The 18,100-nt window shown below is 37.2% G+C and overlaps 1 protein-coding gene and 1 long non-coding RNA gene across 5 annotated transcripts in view; one reads left to right on the top strand and one right to left on the bottom strand.

Moving 5' to 3' along the window:
- LOC113219262 overlaps positions 1-18,100 on the bottom strand; it is a 193,879-nt gene that overhangs the window by 45,033 nt on the left and 130,746 nt on the right. The window lies entirely within an intron of this gene.
- Positions 1-18,100, top strand: part of LOC724847 — a 155,144-nt gene that overhangs the window by 131,966 nt on the left and 5,078 nt on the right. For all 4 annotated transcript variants that reach the window (XM_006560976.3, XM_006560975.3, XM_001120751.5 and 1 more), the window contains one exon: positions 248-491. In XM_006560976.3, coding sequence (XP_006561039.1) covers positions 248-491 — 244 coding nt within the window. The remainder of the gene's footprint in view (positions 1-247; positions 492-18,100) is intronic.

Here is an 18,100-nt window from a genome sequence, read left to right as displayed (position 1 = left end):
TGCACCGCTTATTTTCTCGCATTGTTAAACACCCCTCGCCTCGTAAACGAAAGTAATTTTCTAATTAAATCTTCCTCGTTTCGAGGAAGAAAAATGAAAAATAAAAATGTTTTTCCAGGGGAATAAAATTTCTCCAACATTCCTTGTCTTCGAAGTTTAATCATTCTTATTTAATTTAATCGAACTTGGATGACTCTTGTTAAACTTTTTACATAACGAATAATGAATTCTCTCTGAATTCTTGCAGATCGCGAACGATAGTTTGGTATACAGGACAAGATACTTCGCCATACCGCAGGACGACGATTCTCAGGTGTCCAAGTCGACGATAGACTTCAAGGTGACGAACGACATGTTTCGAAACGGGAGGTTGCTCCTCCAGTGCACGGCCTTCATCGCTGACGTGTACAGGGAGTCCGCCGAGATCGAGATCAGCGAGGACGCGCCACGCATAGCCTCCATCACCGGCGAATCCCCACCGCGTGGACACCGTGAGTGAAATATTCTTTCTTTTCATACTTGTTCCTATTATATGGAAATCTCGATTTAAGAATTTTCTTTATCTTTAAGAATTTTCGATAGCTTCAATATTAAAATTTTGATATTTTCTCGAAAGGGAAGGGATTTCCATCGAGCGTATTGAAAATATCCATCGATTCCTCGAATTTAGAAGATCCTTCGACCAAATTGGCCAAAGAAATTCCTCCACTTTATTCCTCCTGGTGGAAAATTCGTTTAGGCATTATCAGAAATGAGATCGCGTTTAATCAACGCGTTATTCAATCGACCATTTATCGCTCGGCTGGATCTAAATTGTCCTAACTGGCGCGACTGTGAATCGTCGATGTAGCGCGCGCTGATAATTCTGAACTCGGCCCGTGACGAGGGAAGGTGAAGGCGATCGAACTTTGATTTTCTATGGCGTGATTTTCTGGCATGCAAAAAGCACGAGGAGGAAAGAGAGAATGATTTATCAGAGATTTTTTAAACTTGTTTCAACTACTGTTTCTGCTATAGAAGAATATTTAGATATTCGTGCTTCTTGAAGAAAGGAAAAATATTTAACTCGTTTTTTATGAAAAGAATTCGATCACTTGATGATAGGTGAATTATATCAGGTTTATATTCGTTTCCTTTCGAGCATCTCTTTTTGAAAGGTCTACTAGATCGATCTTGTTAATTGCATCTAACGAATTTTATCTTCCGGCTCACTGTTCTCCGGATTTCAGGAAGAGGAAGTATCCTAGAAATTTAAAAGAAACGGAAATCCCTTAAAAATCTCGAATTCGACAAAAGATGATTATGATTGGTCTTATTCTTTGATAACTTGTTAACTTAAATGTTGGAATACGTTTAATTTCGACGATTATCTTACGTCGTTAACTTTATTAAAAGGATTCTTCTTCGATGGAGGAAGAAAAAATTAAGGATTTATTTATCGTCCGAATTTTCCCAATTCTGAAATTCTGAAATTCATTTTCGAAGGGATAAAAGTGATAAATACAGCGTTATTTGGCCTCATTAAATAAAGAAGACATTCATGAACACGGTTTTGCAAATGTAACATCGAAATAATCACCGATTGTTTAAGCGGATTCGTTAATCCGTGGGAGGGGAATAATGCTGATCCTTTCCAATATTTATCGTTAATGAACGAGTGTTTACGAGAAATTGGTAACATTCACGAGCCTATGTAGCCTTTTTTGTTCTTGGCCAAGAAACAATTGGCAAGAAGAATGCGTTGAACGATATTTCATCGTCGAATAATATTTAATGCGATTAAGCGATTGTTAAATTCAATTTTTATTTCGATCGATGCGACGATTAAAATGTTTAATGTTTCAATACAGAAAAAAAAAAAAGAATTAATATTCGATTATACGATATCGCAAGCTTTTACGATATTTACGCCAAATCGTTGGAACGACGAATAATCGAGGATTAATATTTTTCGTCAAAAAAAAAAAAAAAAGATTAAAGAAAGATTATTAACGATCAAAACAAAATTTTTCATCGAATTTATAAATTTATAAATTTCCATTATATAATATTTAATTTAATAAATCCGATCGATCGATAATTTTCGCGTTGAACATTTTTAAAATTTTTAAAATCGAACGATTGAACGATTATTTATTTATTCTTCGAAATCGGATACTTTTCAAGATTAATAATTTTCTCGAATCAACGATCACGAATGATAATCGAATGGAGGGGAATTCAAATCGACACTTCCGTAGCGATTTATCGAGCGTTGAAATAAGGAAATTACGAAGGATTTATCGAATCTTCTCTCAGCTCGTTTCAGAGAGAGAGAGAGAGAGGGAGAGAGCGTTTCGAGGACGGGATTGCGATAAAAGTGCTCGGATGTAGCCGGTCCGTAATGGAGTGTGATTGATAACGTTTTGCTCTGCCCCGATCGAACCTCGTTTTATCATTGTTAACACGACCAGACAGGCGTAGACACGTGTTCCAATTCGAATTTGGAATAAATTCTCATCACTTGGTTATTATTTGTTTCCCCTCCTCTTCTGTATAAAACGAACCTATATCTTCATTCTAATTATATATATAATCGTTAGAATTATTTCCTTCTTATCCTTATTTCATTAACTCTCTCCAAGTATCCATAATTATACGTACATTCTACTTGTATCGACTGAAATGATCGAGCTACGTCACTCGCCCGATTATTACCGTCTTATTTCACTTGCCCGATTATTCTTGTATCTCGTATCTCTCTTACTCCGTTTGTTTGATTATCTTATGTCTCGCTCGAATGAATCGTCGTAACTCTATTCTTCTACTCGTACGACGAATGATTAGCTTGCACTACTCGTTTCATCTTATGATTTACGTACGATAAAATTAAAATAAACATTTCTTTTCATCAAAATCAATAATATTTGTGTTCAAAATTCTCCCTTTTTAATATCAAGTTCAAAGAACAGATTCTTCCCCATAAAATGTGGAATAAGCCACACTTATGACGACAATTATTATATTCTACTATGAAAAAGCAAAACAGTTAGCCTGTTAATGAGATCGTTGAATCTCATCGATCTTCGTCTCTGCTTTCATCGTTCGATTTCAATCTGGATATTCAATCTCTGCATGCAGATGATTGTTAACGGATTCGTGTATAATTGGAATAAATTTTTAAAACGAAAAAAGACGTTGTTTTGGAATACAGTTTCTATAATTTCTAATATCGTGATTATTATTAGTTTCTCCACGCAGAGAAAATTTCGAAATTCCCAGCGTAAATATAAATTCGAAAGTGTAGAAATGTCGTAACTATTTCCCCGCGACAACTCGACGTGTGTAGAATTTAATACAAGGTAATACTACTTTCGCAGAATTTTTCCAACGTTTCTAACAACGTATCTCCAATAATCTTGGAACCTTCTCTCTCTTTCTTTACCCTCCCCTCCCCACCTCCTTTCCATCCCCCTCCCTCTTGTCATAAAAATTCCACAGACGTGTGTGAAATTTCACGCTGGCCGTAGCAGAATTTACTTTTCGCGATCTCTCATCCTTTGTAACATCAAAATTCTCCGATAATCTCGCCCTCCCTCCCTCCCTCCCTCCCCGCGTCGTTAAAAATTCAACTCGACACGTGTGAAATTTCATACTACAGACGGTTACCGTTCTCCTTTTCCTCAACTTTTCCACGCTAAAAATTCTTCATTAATCTTACCTGCATTTTTTTCTCTCTCTCTCTCTTTTTCCCCTATTAAAAATTTAACCCTTACACACACACGAAAGAATTTCTCTAGCATTTTCTCCTTCGTTCATTTCTCCAAACTTTTTTAAAAATTATACACGCATTTTTGTATATAAATAAACGATGTTTCATCACCTGTAAAATCGTTCCTCTTTTTTCAATTTTCTTTGGATCTTGCCATATACGTTTTCATCCCCCTTCTTTTTTTTTTTGTTCTAAAAAATTCACTCGAATGGGATTTGGATTTTAATTTTTCAAAAGTTGCTATTATCACGATACTTCTTCCCAATCTCATTTTTCATTAAAAATTACAGCCGAGAGAACGTATTTACGGGATCCCTTCCCGATATTTCCATCGCTTAAAATTCCAATCCTCCCCAATATCTCGGTCCGCATACCTCTTCTTCTCCCTTTTCTGAAAAAGAAAAGAAAAAAGAAATCCAAATCCACACGCGCGCGGAATTTCACCGCCTTAATGAAGACAATTTCACGGCGGTTTGCCGGCACGGCGAAGAGGGAGGGGGATGATATCTCGTCAGAAGGGCGGCGCGCGCTCGTCCTTTTGCCACCGACTCGGCTATCGGCCGAGGGATTAAAATTGAAAAAAGAAATCTGTGATCGAGATCGAGCGAGTAAAAAAAAGAGGGAAGGTAGGAAAAAAGCTGGAAAATGCGAGGCTTGGTCGGGACAGGGTCGATAAAATTTCGTATATATATATATTTAATGTAATTACAACGTGTATCAAAATGTATTATATGTTTCGAGAAGAGAAAGATGAAATTTATAAATTTGAAAAAATTGAACGGGCTTTCGATGAAATATAATTTGAACGAGGAATTGAAATTTTAATTTTTTTTATCTTGATACACGCTTTATCAAATGATCGTTTTTAATCGCGAACTTTTTCTTTTTCGGTGAAATTATTATAATTAAAACGGTGGATTGTAGCGGTGGTCTAATTCCGTGTCTAATTATTTTAAGCTTTGATGATTATAATTTTGCGCTGTACGAGGGGAAAAAAGTAGTAGATTATTCTTCATTACTCTTCCATGCACGTATCGCGCGGAGCTTCTTTGACGAACAACGCGAAAAAATTTCCCATACATTCGAATTAATTGAGATTAAAAATATACACATACGAGATCCTGATATTAATTTCCATTAAAGGGATCGTAAGAGTTATCCAACAACGCGTTATATTCTTGAAAAATTTGAAAAATCTGAAACACCAAATTGGTGGCCACGTTAATCGATAAAATCGGACCGTTAATTGATCGATGGCGTTGAAAAGAAATATCTGGTAAATTTTCCAAAAGAGTTGAGAAACATTTTATCGAAAGAGACCACCATCTTCGATCGATCGAGATAATGTGAAAAATTATTTCAACGACAAAGGGAGGCATATTCGAGGACAAGTAATAGTTGGTTCATTACGTATCCAAGACGGGTGTTATCCAGCCCGTCGTCATGTTCGTGAATAAGCATGAATCACGTCGTTTATCCCAGCTACGTATAATAACGCTTTGCAGTCACGGACAGTTCATCCCGAGAGAAATATATCTGTCGGAAATCTGCGACGTCCGGCCTGACGCGACGCCCGATGGATCATATTTCTCTGCAACGTCTTCGTCCAATCGGTCCAATCCCCCTTTATATCCCAAACATATATCCTCGACTCTCGAAATTTCGAATTCATCCCATAGAAGACTCCCATGTAATATCTTCGAAATTGTGGGAAGTAATGGAAAATTGAAAAGTGATCGATTAAGAAAAATCGATCGAAGAGATAATGATAATAATAAAGATTGGGTTTGTATATATTTGAATCGTTGCAAATCATACTCTTGATGAAAATAATTAATACACCTTTTGTAATTAAAAAAAATGATGGAACATTAATTTCCATTTACTCGTTTAAACAAAATTTATTTTCTCTTCCTTCGCGATTTTTTTTTTTTAATTTTTTCATCTCGCTACCTCACCGTCGACGTTATAATTAATATAAAATCCGGAGTAACCGGTATCAATCTTGTACACTGTTAACAAGTTCCTGGAAAAGTCTCGTTCCCTCTCTTTGATTAACGGTTCATTCTGAAACGCTTTAAGGATTGAAACTGCTTGCAACTGGACCGCTCGGTGTTCGGTCTTCTTTCCATCCCTTGAAATAAACTTTCCCTCGCGTTTACTCGAGAAATTGAATCCCGTTTTCGCAAAGCCCTCGTGAAAAATGAGATTTCTATACGTCGCCTAATTGGCCCTCCTTTCTTCTCTTCTTACAAGAAATTACAATTTTTCAAATACACATTATATATCAAAATCATGTTAAATCAATATTGAACAAATAAAATTCCACCCAATAATTTGACCATCCCCTTATTAATTCAATCAAATAATTAAATCCAATAGTCAAATTTCATTTGATCGATGATTTGATGAACAAAAATTCTCCATAATATTATTCACTCCATATCCCAATAAATCTCTGTTCCTGGCTTGTTCTTGGAGGGGAGGAGGCACGTCTCGGTTGATTTACGCGCGTCTCCTCGCGATTGCGAGCGCGGCGCGATAAAAGTCGCGACGCAAAGTCTCTACGGCTGGCCAGAAGATTGCCAATACCATTACGCCGCGGTAAAAGAGAGCGTAAACGCTCCCCTCGCGCGGAAATCGAACTGCCTTCCTCCTCCAAGACACGGAGGATGGACTCTTCGAGGAAATATCCTTCATCCCCTTCCTCGTTTTCTTCTCCAAAGTTTGGGTAGCCGTTGTTAGATCGTTTGATGTGGATGGAGGAGGGAAGGGTTTGGAATCGAAATCTCGATTTCCTTTGTGCCTCGAGCGAGCTTTCGACGTTTTTCTATCCTTCGGCTCAGCTTTTAGCTTGGATCGGATTTTTGTTCATTTTTATTTCTGGGATTTGTTTCGATTAGTAAGTATATTTTACGAAAATGAAACTCATTTCAGATGTCTAATTATGAGCTTTAATTTCACGTCGTTCGGCTCAGCTTTTAGCTTGGATCGGATTTTTGTTAATTTTTATTCCTGGGATTTGTTTCGATTAGTAAGTATATTTTACGAAACTCATTTCAGATAATTATGAGCTTTAATTTATATCGTTCTTCTTTATAGTTCGAAGGAGAACTCGAATGAAGAGATATTGGCAAGTAGTAAATTGTAAGAAATCGTCTACTCGTCGATTTTGAATATTATTCGAGCGAAATGGATCAGACAGCGTCTTCCATTTCTGGAAATACTCTTCCCAAGATCAAGAAGAATTCACACCACGAACTTCAATTACAATCTCGAACTACTCGGGGAATCTCCCTCGAAACGTGTATATATGTACACACATCACACGAGCCCCTTCTCCGATATATCTGGATAAAGTCGAGTCGAGGGATGAAGGGTCGCTTTTCCCGCGCAAGGCATCGTCACGCCAGAAGAATGCCAGACTGCGCATCCCTCCCTCGATGCCATTAGCGAATTACTCTTCCCTCCCCTCCTCAACTTCCGTTGATACGCGTTGTGATCCTCGATGAATAGCCCATTCATCGAGATTCCTCGATGGGATCGGTAACAATGATTCACAAAGCTACGATCTCTGAAAAAAAAGATTGATTGGATAAAGGATCGAGTGAAATTGATGTCGTTAGCGGTTCGAGTTCGATATTCACATGTTTCTTCGAAAATTAGGGGGAGGAGAGTTACGAAATTTTTACTGAAATTAAAAAAAAAAAAATTGACTATAGATTCCTTTTAATCTAAAAATTCCAGCAAAACAAGTGATTCGAATCGATAATATTGAGTTGGCAACTAAGTAATTGCGGATTTTTTTAGAAAATCAAAGACAATTTTTTCATGGAACTAAATAACTTTATTCTGTGATGTGTTGCCCATTTTGATCAATCAGCATCATAATCCCACGTTCATAAAACTTCTGGTTTTTATTAGCAAAAAATTGAATCAGGTACGATTCGATATCATCATCGTTATTGAAATTTTTACCATTCAAGGAGTTTTGTAAAGATCGAAACAAAAAGTAATGGTGCAAGGTCAGGATTATATGGTGGATGTGGCAAAACATCCCAACCAAGCTCCAATAATTTTTGCCGAGTGACCAAAGATGTGTGTGGCCTTGCATCGTCATGATGGAATACAACACCTTTTCGATTTGTCAATTCGGGCCGCTTTTCTTCAACCGCATTGTTTAATTTCGTTAGTTGTTCAATGTAGACAACAGAATTGATCGTTCGGTTGGGTGGTAAGAGTTCAAAATAAACAATTCCTTCGTAATCCCACCAAACTGATAACAAAACCTTTTTTCGACGAATACCAGCTTTTGATGTTGTTCGAGCTGGTTCACGTGGCCTGCTCCACGATCTTTTCCGCTTGATATTGTTGTAAACAACCCATTTTTCATCGCCAGTTATCGGTCGTTTTAAAAATGGATCATTTTCATTACGTTTCTTTAGCAAATCGAAGCTGTTAATGCGTTGCGTTAAATGCTTTTCTTTCAGTTCGTGAGGAACCCATGTATCGAGTTTTTGAACATAGCCAAATTGTTTTAAGTGGTTTTCAATGCATGTATGCGATATATGAAGCTTCTCTGCACTCTCACGAGTTGTACTGTGACGATCCGAATGGATTATTGCTTTGATTAGGTCGTCATCAACTTCAACTGAAATCCGCAATTACTTAGTTGCCAACCCAATATATTCCGCTCGAGAGACATTCTTGGAAACGAAAGTTGGAATAGGAAGGCAGGTCAGTCGTTCGCGACAGGCCCCTCGGTTAATATTCATCCCCTTAACGGGGACCGGCCGTTTCTTCCGTTTTCCATACGGAGGAGGAAGAGAGGGAGGGGTTTCGATCTCTTTTCTCCTCCACGTCTCCTTGGATGGAGATCCCATTGGCCGGGATATAGCCGGGGCATTATCAATGCGAGTCGAGTTTCTCACTGCACTTTCGAGGGTATCCCGGAATAGTAAGGAGAGTGGGCGCAAGGGGAGGAAAAGAGGGGAGGAGGAAGAAGTATCTGGTTCGATTAGTAAGTCGGCAACGTAAGCTACAAGTCCAAAGTGAGACTGTTTCTCTTTCAGGATTACGACGAGCAAACCACCCTTCGAGGTATTCCAAGCCCTTTTTCACAAGCCCTCCCTCGAGAAAGAGAAATGCAAATATGGAAATTTATTCCCTTCACCGTCTCTTGGAAGAGTTTTGTGGATTAATAAGAGGGACTTTTTCTTGAATATTTTTTCTTTTTCGCAGAAACGTTTTCGAGAGGAGATTCGAGAATAATTTTGAAATCGGCGACGAAAGTTAAGAAACTATTGGAGGATGGAGAAGTATAGATAAATTCGTGAAAGATAGATTTATGACTTTTTGAGAATGCTCGAGGAGGAACGAAGAGAAATTTTAGCTATGTTGATTATGGTGGCACAATATCTGGTGACCGAGTATCGATTTCACCAAGTTTATTCATGAACGTTGACACGGATATGATACGCTTGTTACGGCGCTTGATATCTAACAGAGGATCGATACGAACTATCTCTGCCCGCCGATCTGTATAGAAATCGCGTTAACCCAAAGTTCCTCTATTTCTGAGAGATCTTTATCCCCTTCCTTTCGATTCGAGCATCTTGAAAACTCTTTGTTATTAATCCTTTCCAAACTGTTATCCTTCTGTATCTCCTCCATATTTAACATTTAATCACACTTACCACTGTTACACAAGAAACAATTGAAGAAAAATTCGTTCAAAGCAAAGAGTTGCCCAAATTTTTATCCACAATTCTTCGTCTCGTCCTCCTCCAACGCCTCCTCATTGCAAACGTCACACGTTTCTCAGTCGATTTCACGGGATCCGCTTTGACACTTGGCTCGCCGATCGAAATAATCCGCGCGAGAAACGCTGTCTACGCCGGCCGCTTTGATGGAAGCTGCGCGGTCGCCCACCTGTCCCACCTGTCAATCAAAACGAAACAATTTCGGGTCGCGGGCCAAAATTGGCCGGCCGATTTGATTGCGATCCGGACGAGTGATGCGGGGCGGTGAGATGAATTTTCGAAAAGAGAGGGTTTTACTCGGTTCGACGAGAAGATATCCGTTTCCTTTCTGAATCGAGGAACGTGCTCTCCAGACTGGATTTTTACGAATCGCGTTACTGGCATAGGTGAGTTTTTTCGGGGGTTGAAGATTTGTTCTATTTCTCGTTTTCTCGAACGTGTGGGAAAAGGGAAATGAAGGGGATGGTAGAAGGGATGGAAGGTAAATAAATGCGGTTCAAAAGGGGTAGAATCCTTTGACCGGACTTTGCACGAGTATATAGAGAGCTTCGATCGGGGAACAGCGAAAGAAAGGAAATTGTGGTGGAAAAGGAGGATTGGAAATGGAAAAGATCGTGGCAAGGAACGAAGAAAAATGTAATCAAGCGTTGAAACCGCAGAAAGAAGAGATAAAGTGGTGAAATCGTGGCGAGGAGAAGGAAAGAGAGAAAAAAAAAAGAATTTCACAATTAAACGAAATCGAAAAAAAGAAAAGAAAATACAAGAGTAAGGGACGCAACTGAGAGAGAAAAAAAACAAAAGATTCTCCAATTCGGAGAAAGAACCGGTTGGAAATCGTCGTCCCAGGATAATATATTTTTTTTGGAGAAACTTGTTTCAAAAAAGCAATTATTATTCGGCTATCGAAATTGTTATGAACGGGGGACAAGGGTGGCGATGGAGAACCGTTGATGGACATCGGTCAACTCCCTTCCCCTCGTTCTCTCCCCGCCCACCGAATCCCTGTCACGTTCCTCCCCGTTTCACTCTGGTTTTCGAGCCAGTGGCTGCAATCACCGGAAACTCTAGCGTGTCCTCCGCCACGATTCCAACGGCCATCGCGATCCATCGGCCATCGCGTTATATAATGCGCTCCATCCGTCCGGCGAATACGTTTTGACAACCTGCAGGTAGTCTCTCTCCGTGTTTATCCATCTCTTCGCTTCATTTCACCTCGCCTCGTTTCTCTTAGATCCTTTTCCCTCCTTTCTTCTCTCCGTTATTCTTTGTAGTTAGGTAGTATTTTCTCTTTCCTTCACTTTATTTTATATCCTTCCATTTCTTCATCCTGATTCTCCTTTATACCTTTTCTATTCTTCTTTTTATTATTTCTTTATCTTCTTCTCGTTCATTCTTCCATTTCTCCATCTCGTATAATCTCGAATATTAACACGTGCGTGATTTTGTGCTGCTGTAAATGATACACAACCCGTCGACGACGCATTTAATCGATCAAAGCCTGGCAGAAAATCAACCGACGAGGTGCGATAATGAACGACAAGGAGACATTAGGGATTCGAATCGATCGCGGTTTACTTGGCTTGATTAGTTTCCTTCATTATTCGAAAATTGTAAAAGGTATAGTAAATAAGACCTTGATTTTAATTTGATTTTGTTATTTATAAAAATTGAATATTTTTTACGAAAATCCACCCTCCTTCTCGGTTGTAATTAAAAAAAAAAAAGGGCAAGTCGCCTGCCGGAAGTATTAGTCTCCAGGAAGGAATGGCGGTTATCCCCTAATAATTATTCCGCCATCCGGATATTTATATTCGCTTGTCGCTCTTTATTCCATTTTCCGCCGCCGCTTTATGATCCACGACTGCCGATGGAGGATGCCGTAATACCGCCCCTTCCCCTCCCATTCCTCCTCGTTGCCATCATTTTTCATCCCTCCTCCCCTCCCGAATTTTTTTCCCTTCCCTTGCGCGGACAGCATTAATTCCAGGGAAATATTTAACATTCGGGGGAGAAGAAATCGTTTATTATCTCGTTTATTATTTCGTTTGTTATCCGGAAATTTCTTCTTTCAGCGAGGGGAGAAGTTTCTCGGTCGGACGTGTTGATTAGGGAAATCTTATTTAGGTTTATGGTGATTTATCGTATTAAAGTTTAAGGAAGGCGAGTTTAAAGCAATGGATGATGAGAATGAGGAGGGAGATCGATGAGGGGGAGACAGTTATTGAAAGTGGAGAGAAATGGGAGAGTAATTGGTAAATTTGATTTAGAGTGGCGAGGAAAAAGAAATGGAGAAATTTAGGAAAGGGGATGAGTCTTGGAAACAATTTGTGTTAAGGTATTTTTGATGTTGATGATTTATGAGAAATTGTGGGAAAAATAAGGGTAGAATTTAAATGAATGGAAAGAAGAATGAACTATTATTGTTGGATGATTTTATATAAATGTCTGAAAGAGGAATGCATACATGGAATTGGTTAATTATTAATTAAATTTGGAATAATGTAATACAAAGTGGAGGGAAGTGAAAAATTTGACGTCGCAGTAACATGGACAGACAATTATTATAGAAAATAAGAAATGGAAGAATGTGGATAATTAATTAGTTATTAATTAATTTCACTCGAGGAATGGAAAATTTTATATAGAAATAATTGGATAATTAATTAATTGAAATAAAAATTGAGAAATACATATATATACGAAGGATCGATCGAGTAATTGATTTTTTTAATTGACTTTAAGAAGATAATGGATAAATAATTAGATTGGAAAGAAATAACAAATAATCCATTAGAAAAGATGGATTATCCTTGCAATTTTTTCCCTTGAATATTATATAACATTATATCAATGAATGAATGAAGGAATGGATTAATAAAGGATTATCTTTTTGCATCATTACGAAGCAATAACTTTCTTTCACTTTTATTACATTTATTCTTATCGATTTTCTTTACACTTTGTGATAAATTTTTCATACGAGATAAATAATAAGGATTTTAAACATGCATCCATCAAGTTGAATTTAATCACACTGAAGATTATTATCGATATAAATTTCAGGAAGCTTTTTCACAATTTACTCGATGCATTGTAAAATATACTTGAAATGTCGATCGATCGAATAATCTTCTCTTTCAACAACGAACGCGATATTAACAGTTGATAAAAAATTTAATAAATTGAAGAAGTAATTGTAAGTTTTAAATATAAAACACGCCATCTCATTTACATATTCTTGATACATGTTTTCAGCAATCGATAATTCTCAAGATTCAGCCTCGAAAAAGCTCGAATATATTCAAGAAAATTATCAAAACGAGTCTCAAGCTGCATGAAACAATAACGTTTATCCCCATCTTCGTGGAAAATCTATTTTCCATGTCCAGATTTCACCCCCGTTCGTTCGACCGTCTGCGAAGAAACTTTTCCCGAAAGAAACAGTTTCTTCTTCTTCTTCTTCCGTGGTCGTAAAATCGACTTTCGACCTCGTTAACGCTCGGCCACGACGATCATTCGATGACGTGCAACCGGATCGTGACGCGAATACACGCTCGTAAAAGCGTGGCGAGCTCGTAAAGCTCGATCTTTCGGCTCGGCGCTCGTTCGAAGGCGTGGAACACGATTAGAATCGAATCGATGGGCGGGGTGGAACGTGGATTCGATCCTTCCAACAGATTTCCCCTCCCCGCGAAAATAATTTCCTCTCTTTCGTCGGAGAAAGGAGATTTTTCGCGCGAAATTTGAATCGTCTCTCGCCGCTTTTATCGTTATTCGTATACATCGATAGCTTGTTTATCAAATTTAAGATAATTTGAGGAATCTTTAAACATTTACAGTATTTGTTTTAATTATTATAATATTCTATGATGGAAGAAAATATATGTTTAGCCTCAATAGAGAAGAGGGTAGTATAGTTTTAAAAAATTGTTTAGAATCTATTCTGTATAATGACCTCGAGATAAAAGTGAGGAAGAAAGAATAAGAGGGAACAACAAGAATTTAAACTAATCTTCAAAATGGTGTATCTTTTAAGAAACGCAGAAATTCAATTACTTTTAATTTTTCTTTCTTTTTTTTTTTTTCTTCCTAACACAAGTAAGGAAAGTTTAAAATGAAAATCTTTTCCATCCCGTCTTAAGTTTTATCTTCGTTCAGTCAGTTTATTAAAATACTACGTGCAAAGAATATTCTTGAACGTAGGAATTAAATGGCCGCCGCATCGTTACCCGCCGAATATTTAAACAGATGCGTGTAAAAAGGGAAATGGTGTTATTAGAAGAGCGCCAGAACACGGCAGAGAACGTTCATTCCCGGAAATTAAGATAATCCAATCCGGCTCGTTACAAGAACGATTCGAGAAAATAGAGGCAAGCTTATTAAGATCCAAACAAACCGCTATTTTTAAATAACTTCTTTCTCTCTTCATTCCGCTGCGAATCCAGATATAGAAGACGAAAGAATATAAAGGAGAAATGATTTTTCTTTGAAACTAACTTTCCAGAATTCACAATTTCAAGTTTTAATCGATACATTTTATCGAGCACTTTCGATCAAATAGATCGATTTGAAACGTAAAGATTCTTTCTCTGTCGCGTGACAGCGAATCGTGAATAATCGTCGATTCTCGGCAATCATCGGGCGGCAAGACACGACAGCCTCCAAAAATGAACGACAATAGCCGAAATCGAAATGATTATTAAGATTAAATAAAAATATTGTTTTAAAAAACGTTTTAAAACTAATTATCGAATTTGAAAAATTTGTTTCAATTATAAAAAGAGTAGGATTCTCGTTATTTCTCAATTCCTTTCTAAAGGAAGAAATATAAATTATTCATCTAAATTTAATTTCTTTCAAATCATTCTTTTATTAAAAGAAGTATCCCTTTCTTTTTTAAAAAAAATTTCCAATTATGAAGCATATGTATACTACTTTTAACTTTACTTTCTTGCCATCTCGGATATAAACTCTCATCAGGATCAACATCGAATAATGGTCGCCTCTCGCAAGTAAGTAAAATGGCTGTTGTTCATTATACAGCAGCCTCGTTTACGAGGTTTCGGTCACCCATAAAAAGAACGTTTGCCAACGCGTCTAGGTGATTAATTTTAATTCGCGCGGTCGTTGTAAATCGGGTATGATATCGGATATACCCTATCACGAAAGTTATATACGACTCTCGTGAGGAAAAAGTTCGTGGAAAAAATTGAAATAAGAATTTAATGGGAAATCAAATTGGGAACGTAGCGTTTTTAAGAAGCAAAAATTCGTGGAGATGGATATTAAAAAGATGGCTCTTCGATTAACTCGAAATTACTCCAAAATAAAAAAGAGGAAAAATGAAAATATTAGAAGCCATTAAATTTCTATTAATCGAAAGATATTAGCAAAGTCTTTAATTAATCGCTACTTGAGAGAAAAATTTTTTTTTCTCGTTCGAAACGTCGTTTTTATTGTATACGTCGTATATTCAGAAAATCTTTTTAATTAGTTCTCTAGATTGGGAAAGGAAAGCTTTTTAATTGATCGAGAACGATCCTCGAAATAAAATTCGGCCATACGTCAGCATCGGTTGATCCTTTAATCGATTTCCAATTAACTCGAATAAAAGGGATACGATTCTTTTTTAATTAACTCTCGGCTCAAAGGGAACTGATAATGATTCGCCACGATTTTATCAGAAATCTATCCATCTGTTACGAGCCTTGACAATTGTATATATTGTATATTAAATTCCCGGACCTAGAAATTCTCAATTTCTTTTATTCCATACACATTTATTTGAGGACCATTGATATCGATTCGGTTCTATATAAAAATGGAAAATTATTTTTCTTATATTGCCAGACATTTAGAATAAATCATCTTTCTTTCTGGATTTCATCATTCAACTTTTTCATAGCTCTTTCTAATCTTTTAAATGCTTGAGAGAGATATATTTTTTTCGTTGATTTATAAACTTATTTAATATATCCTTAATTAAAATAACTTCAATTAATTATCATCAATTGAAAAATTGTGGTATACAAAAATTAAAGGTTCATCGTATACCATACTTTTTTTCATAGCTCTTCTTCTAACAGTTTTTTCTAATCTTTTAGATGCTTGAGAGAAATATATTTTTGTTGATTTATAAACTTATTTAATATATCCTAAATTAAAGGAACTTCAATTAATTATCACCAATTGAAGGATTGTGGTATACAAAAATTAAAGGTTCATCGTATATTACACTTCAAACATACATTTGTTATTTATTTCCATTATTTATTTGAAAAATTTTTCCCGAGCAAACAATAACAATCTCTCCAAATTCGTGAAAATCCGTGTTCATAATCATCGTGTTCAATCATATATCCTCGCCCATCCTTCAAAACGCTCGTTCGAGGATTTCACAGTCACTTTGCGATCCAGGAAAAAGAAAAAAAAACCTGCCCCCTCGAAAAAACGAAAATTCTCCAAATCCAATTCAATTTTATCGATCGAGCATTCGCGAGAAACAAGTTTCCCAGAATGGTTGGAACATCCATCCCCTCCCTCCCCGTCAATCATCCGCCCGGTTCGGCATATTACTCGCGCGAGGATCAAAAGATGAGGGTTTGAAGCGTTGGATCGTCGACGGGCAACGGCCTGAAAAAACGGCTATACGGGAGGAAAAGGAGGGAAGAACGAAGAGAATGAAGAAGGAAAAAAGGAGTCGGCTGGCCAAATCCAATTAATCGAATATCGATCGAACCTCCTCCTCCTCCAGTTTCGTTTTTTCTCTCTCGTTCATTACGGAAACAGTTGATCCGCCTACCTGGACAAACCGTGCGATTCGAGCACTTTATGAAACGGCCGGATATTTCGCTCGCAGCCGTCCTTTATCGCGGGCCCCGTTTCCGGCGCGGGTGGAGAAGGGCTAATAAAGTTTCGGGCGCGGTGTTGCCGTGAAAAAGAATTGGAGAGAGGAGGAAAGAGATGGTAATTTCTCGATCGATTTAAATTTGTGATCGTATATAGCCTCTTCTCTCTCAAATATTTGCTTGCGAAGAAAGGGATCGAGAGATTAAGAGAAGTTAGGTAGATGCTATTTTACATTTTACAGGGGAGATTCATTTAATTCTATAATTCTTTTTCGAGTTTAACGACACCTCTTACTTTCATACGCGTTTACAATTATTCAGCCTTATCGATTTAATAACCATAAACGGATAAGAAACTTCTGAAAATATATATAACTCGCAATTAATTCAAAAACTTCTTCATAAACTTGCATAAATCTTCTCCGAACGTTTCCCCAAGGGGGAAAGTTGCTGGAGGTCCGAAGTAAAAACTGCCGCTGTGCAGAATAAGAAGAAGAGGAAGAGGAAGAAGAAGAAGCAGCAAATTGATCCAGAGAGAAATATTAAACGATACTCGGAGAAGAGGAGATTATTTCCCATACACCACTGAGTGAAACGAGCAGATTGTATTCGTATTCCTCCTCTTCTTTTCACGATGATGGAACATGAATGATGGAAAATCAGGGGGAGGGATAGAAATGATTTTCTAGCAAAGATACGATCGTACCGTGCATGATATTTCACGGTGCACGGCCACTGCGTAATTTCGACGGTAATAACAACGGTCGATAGTAAATGCCCGTTTGCATGTAAACGATATTCGACCGGCGGAATAATTATTAACAGAAAACAACCTGGGAAGGGGATGGTTCGCAGTTTAAATTGTTACCCGATACGCGGGGAAATGGAATTCTTTTGGAAGCTGGATGGAAATAATCGTGTTCCTTTTGTCAAATATTTGTTTTTGATGAAAGAAGAGGAGAGATTTCTTAGAATAGTGTTTACGAGTGCGATGGACAATAATATCGTACGTGTAGAAGAAATTTCAAACAAGTAAATGTATAATAAAATTAAATGTATAATGAAATTTTTAAGAATTTTAGTAAAACGATATATTTGAATTATTTTTAATACCATTTAATATTTTAATAATATAATATATAATAATAAATGTAACATCTAATATTTTAAATTACCCTGTAATCTGTATATTCATTAAAAGAAAGAATACATTTACAATGGATTCCAAAGGATTAAACGTTTTGTTCAGAGAAATAATAATTAATCAGCCTGAAAGCTAATTTCAATCTCCACGTTTTTTTGAATATTTCCAGTATTCGCGTTAAATCCCCAGAAATTGATTCCGATGTGGATGGGACAAAAGGCGATCTTGGCACGGAACCACGTTCGTTGCCGGACTCGTTTTTTAAGTCGCAGTTTGTGTCGCGAAGATTTCGTTACCGAAAAGGGGTGTGGTTTGAGAATCGCATTAGGGACGACGCGGCGATTAAATTTTCAAGGAATAAGAAGAAACGTAAGACACAGATCCACGACGAGATGGGGGGTGCCAGTGAAAAAAGCAAATTACCTGGCCTCCCAGTGTCGGATAGAACGTAAGACAATCTTGAATAATGGCCGATAAATAATGCAATTTATCGAAACCGTGAGTTATTTCTCGCGACAGAAGAAATTTTTCCCCTGTTATTTTCCAACTGGTATTTATTTCGTCTCATTTGGATTTTTTGTAATTGTAATATGCT

Source organism: Apis mellifera, linkage group LG15, assembly GCF_003254395.2.
Source record: "Apis mellifera strain DH4 linkage group LG15, Amel_HAv3.1, whole genome shotgun sequence".
NCBI classification, from domain to species: domain Eukaryota; kingdom Metazoa; phylum Arthropoda; class Insecta; order Hymenoptera; family Apidae; genus Apis; species Apis mellifera.
Note: the sequence above shows the minus strand (reverse complement) of the source record. Positions and strands in the feature narration are given on the sequence as shown.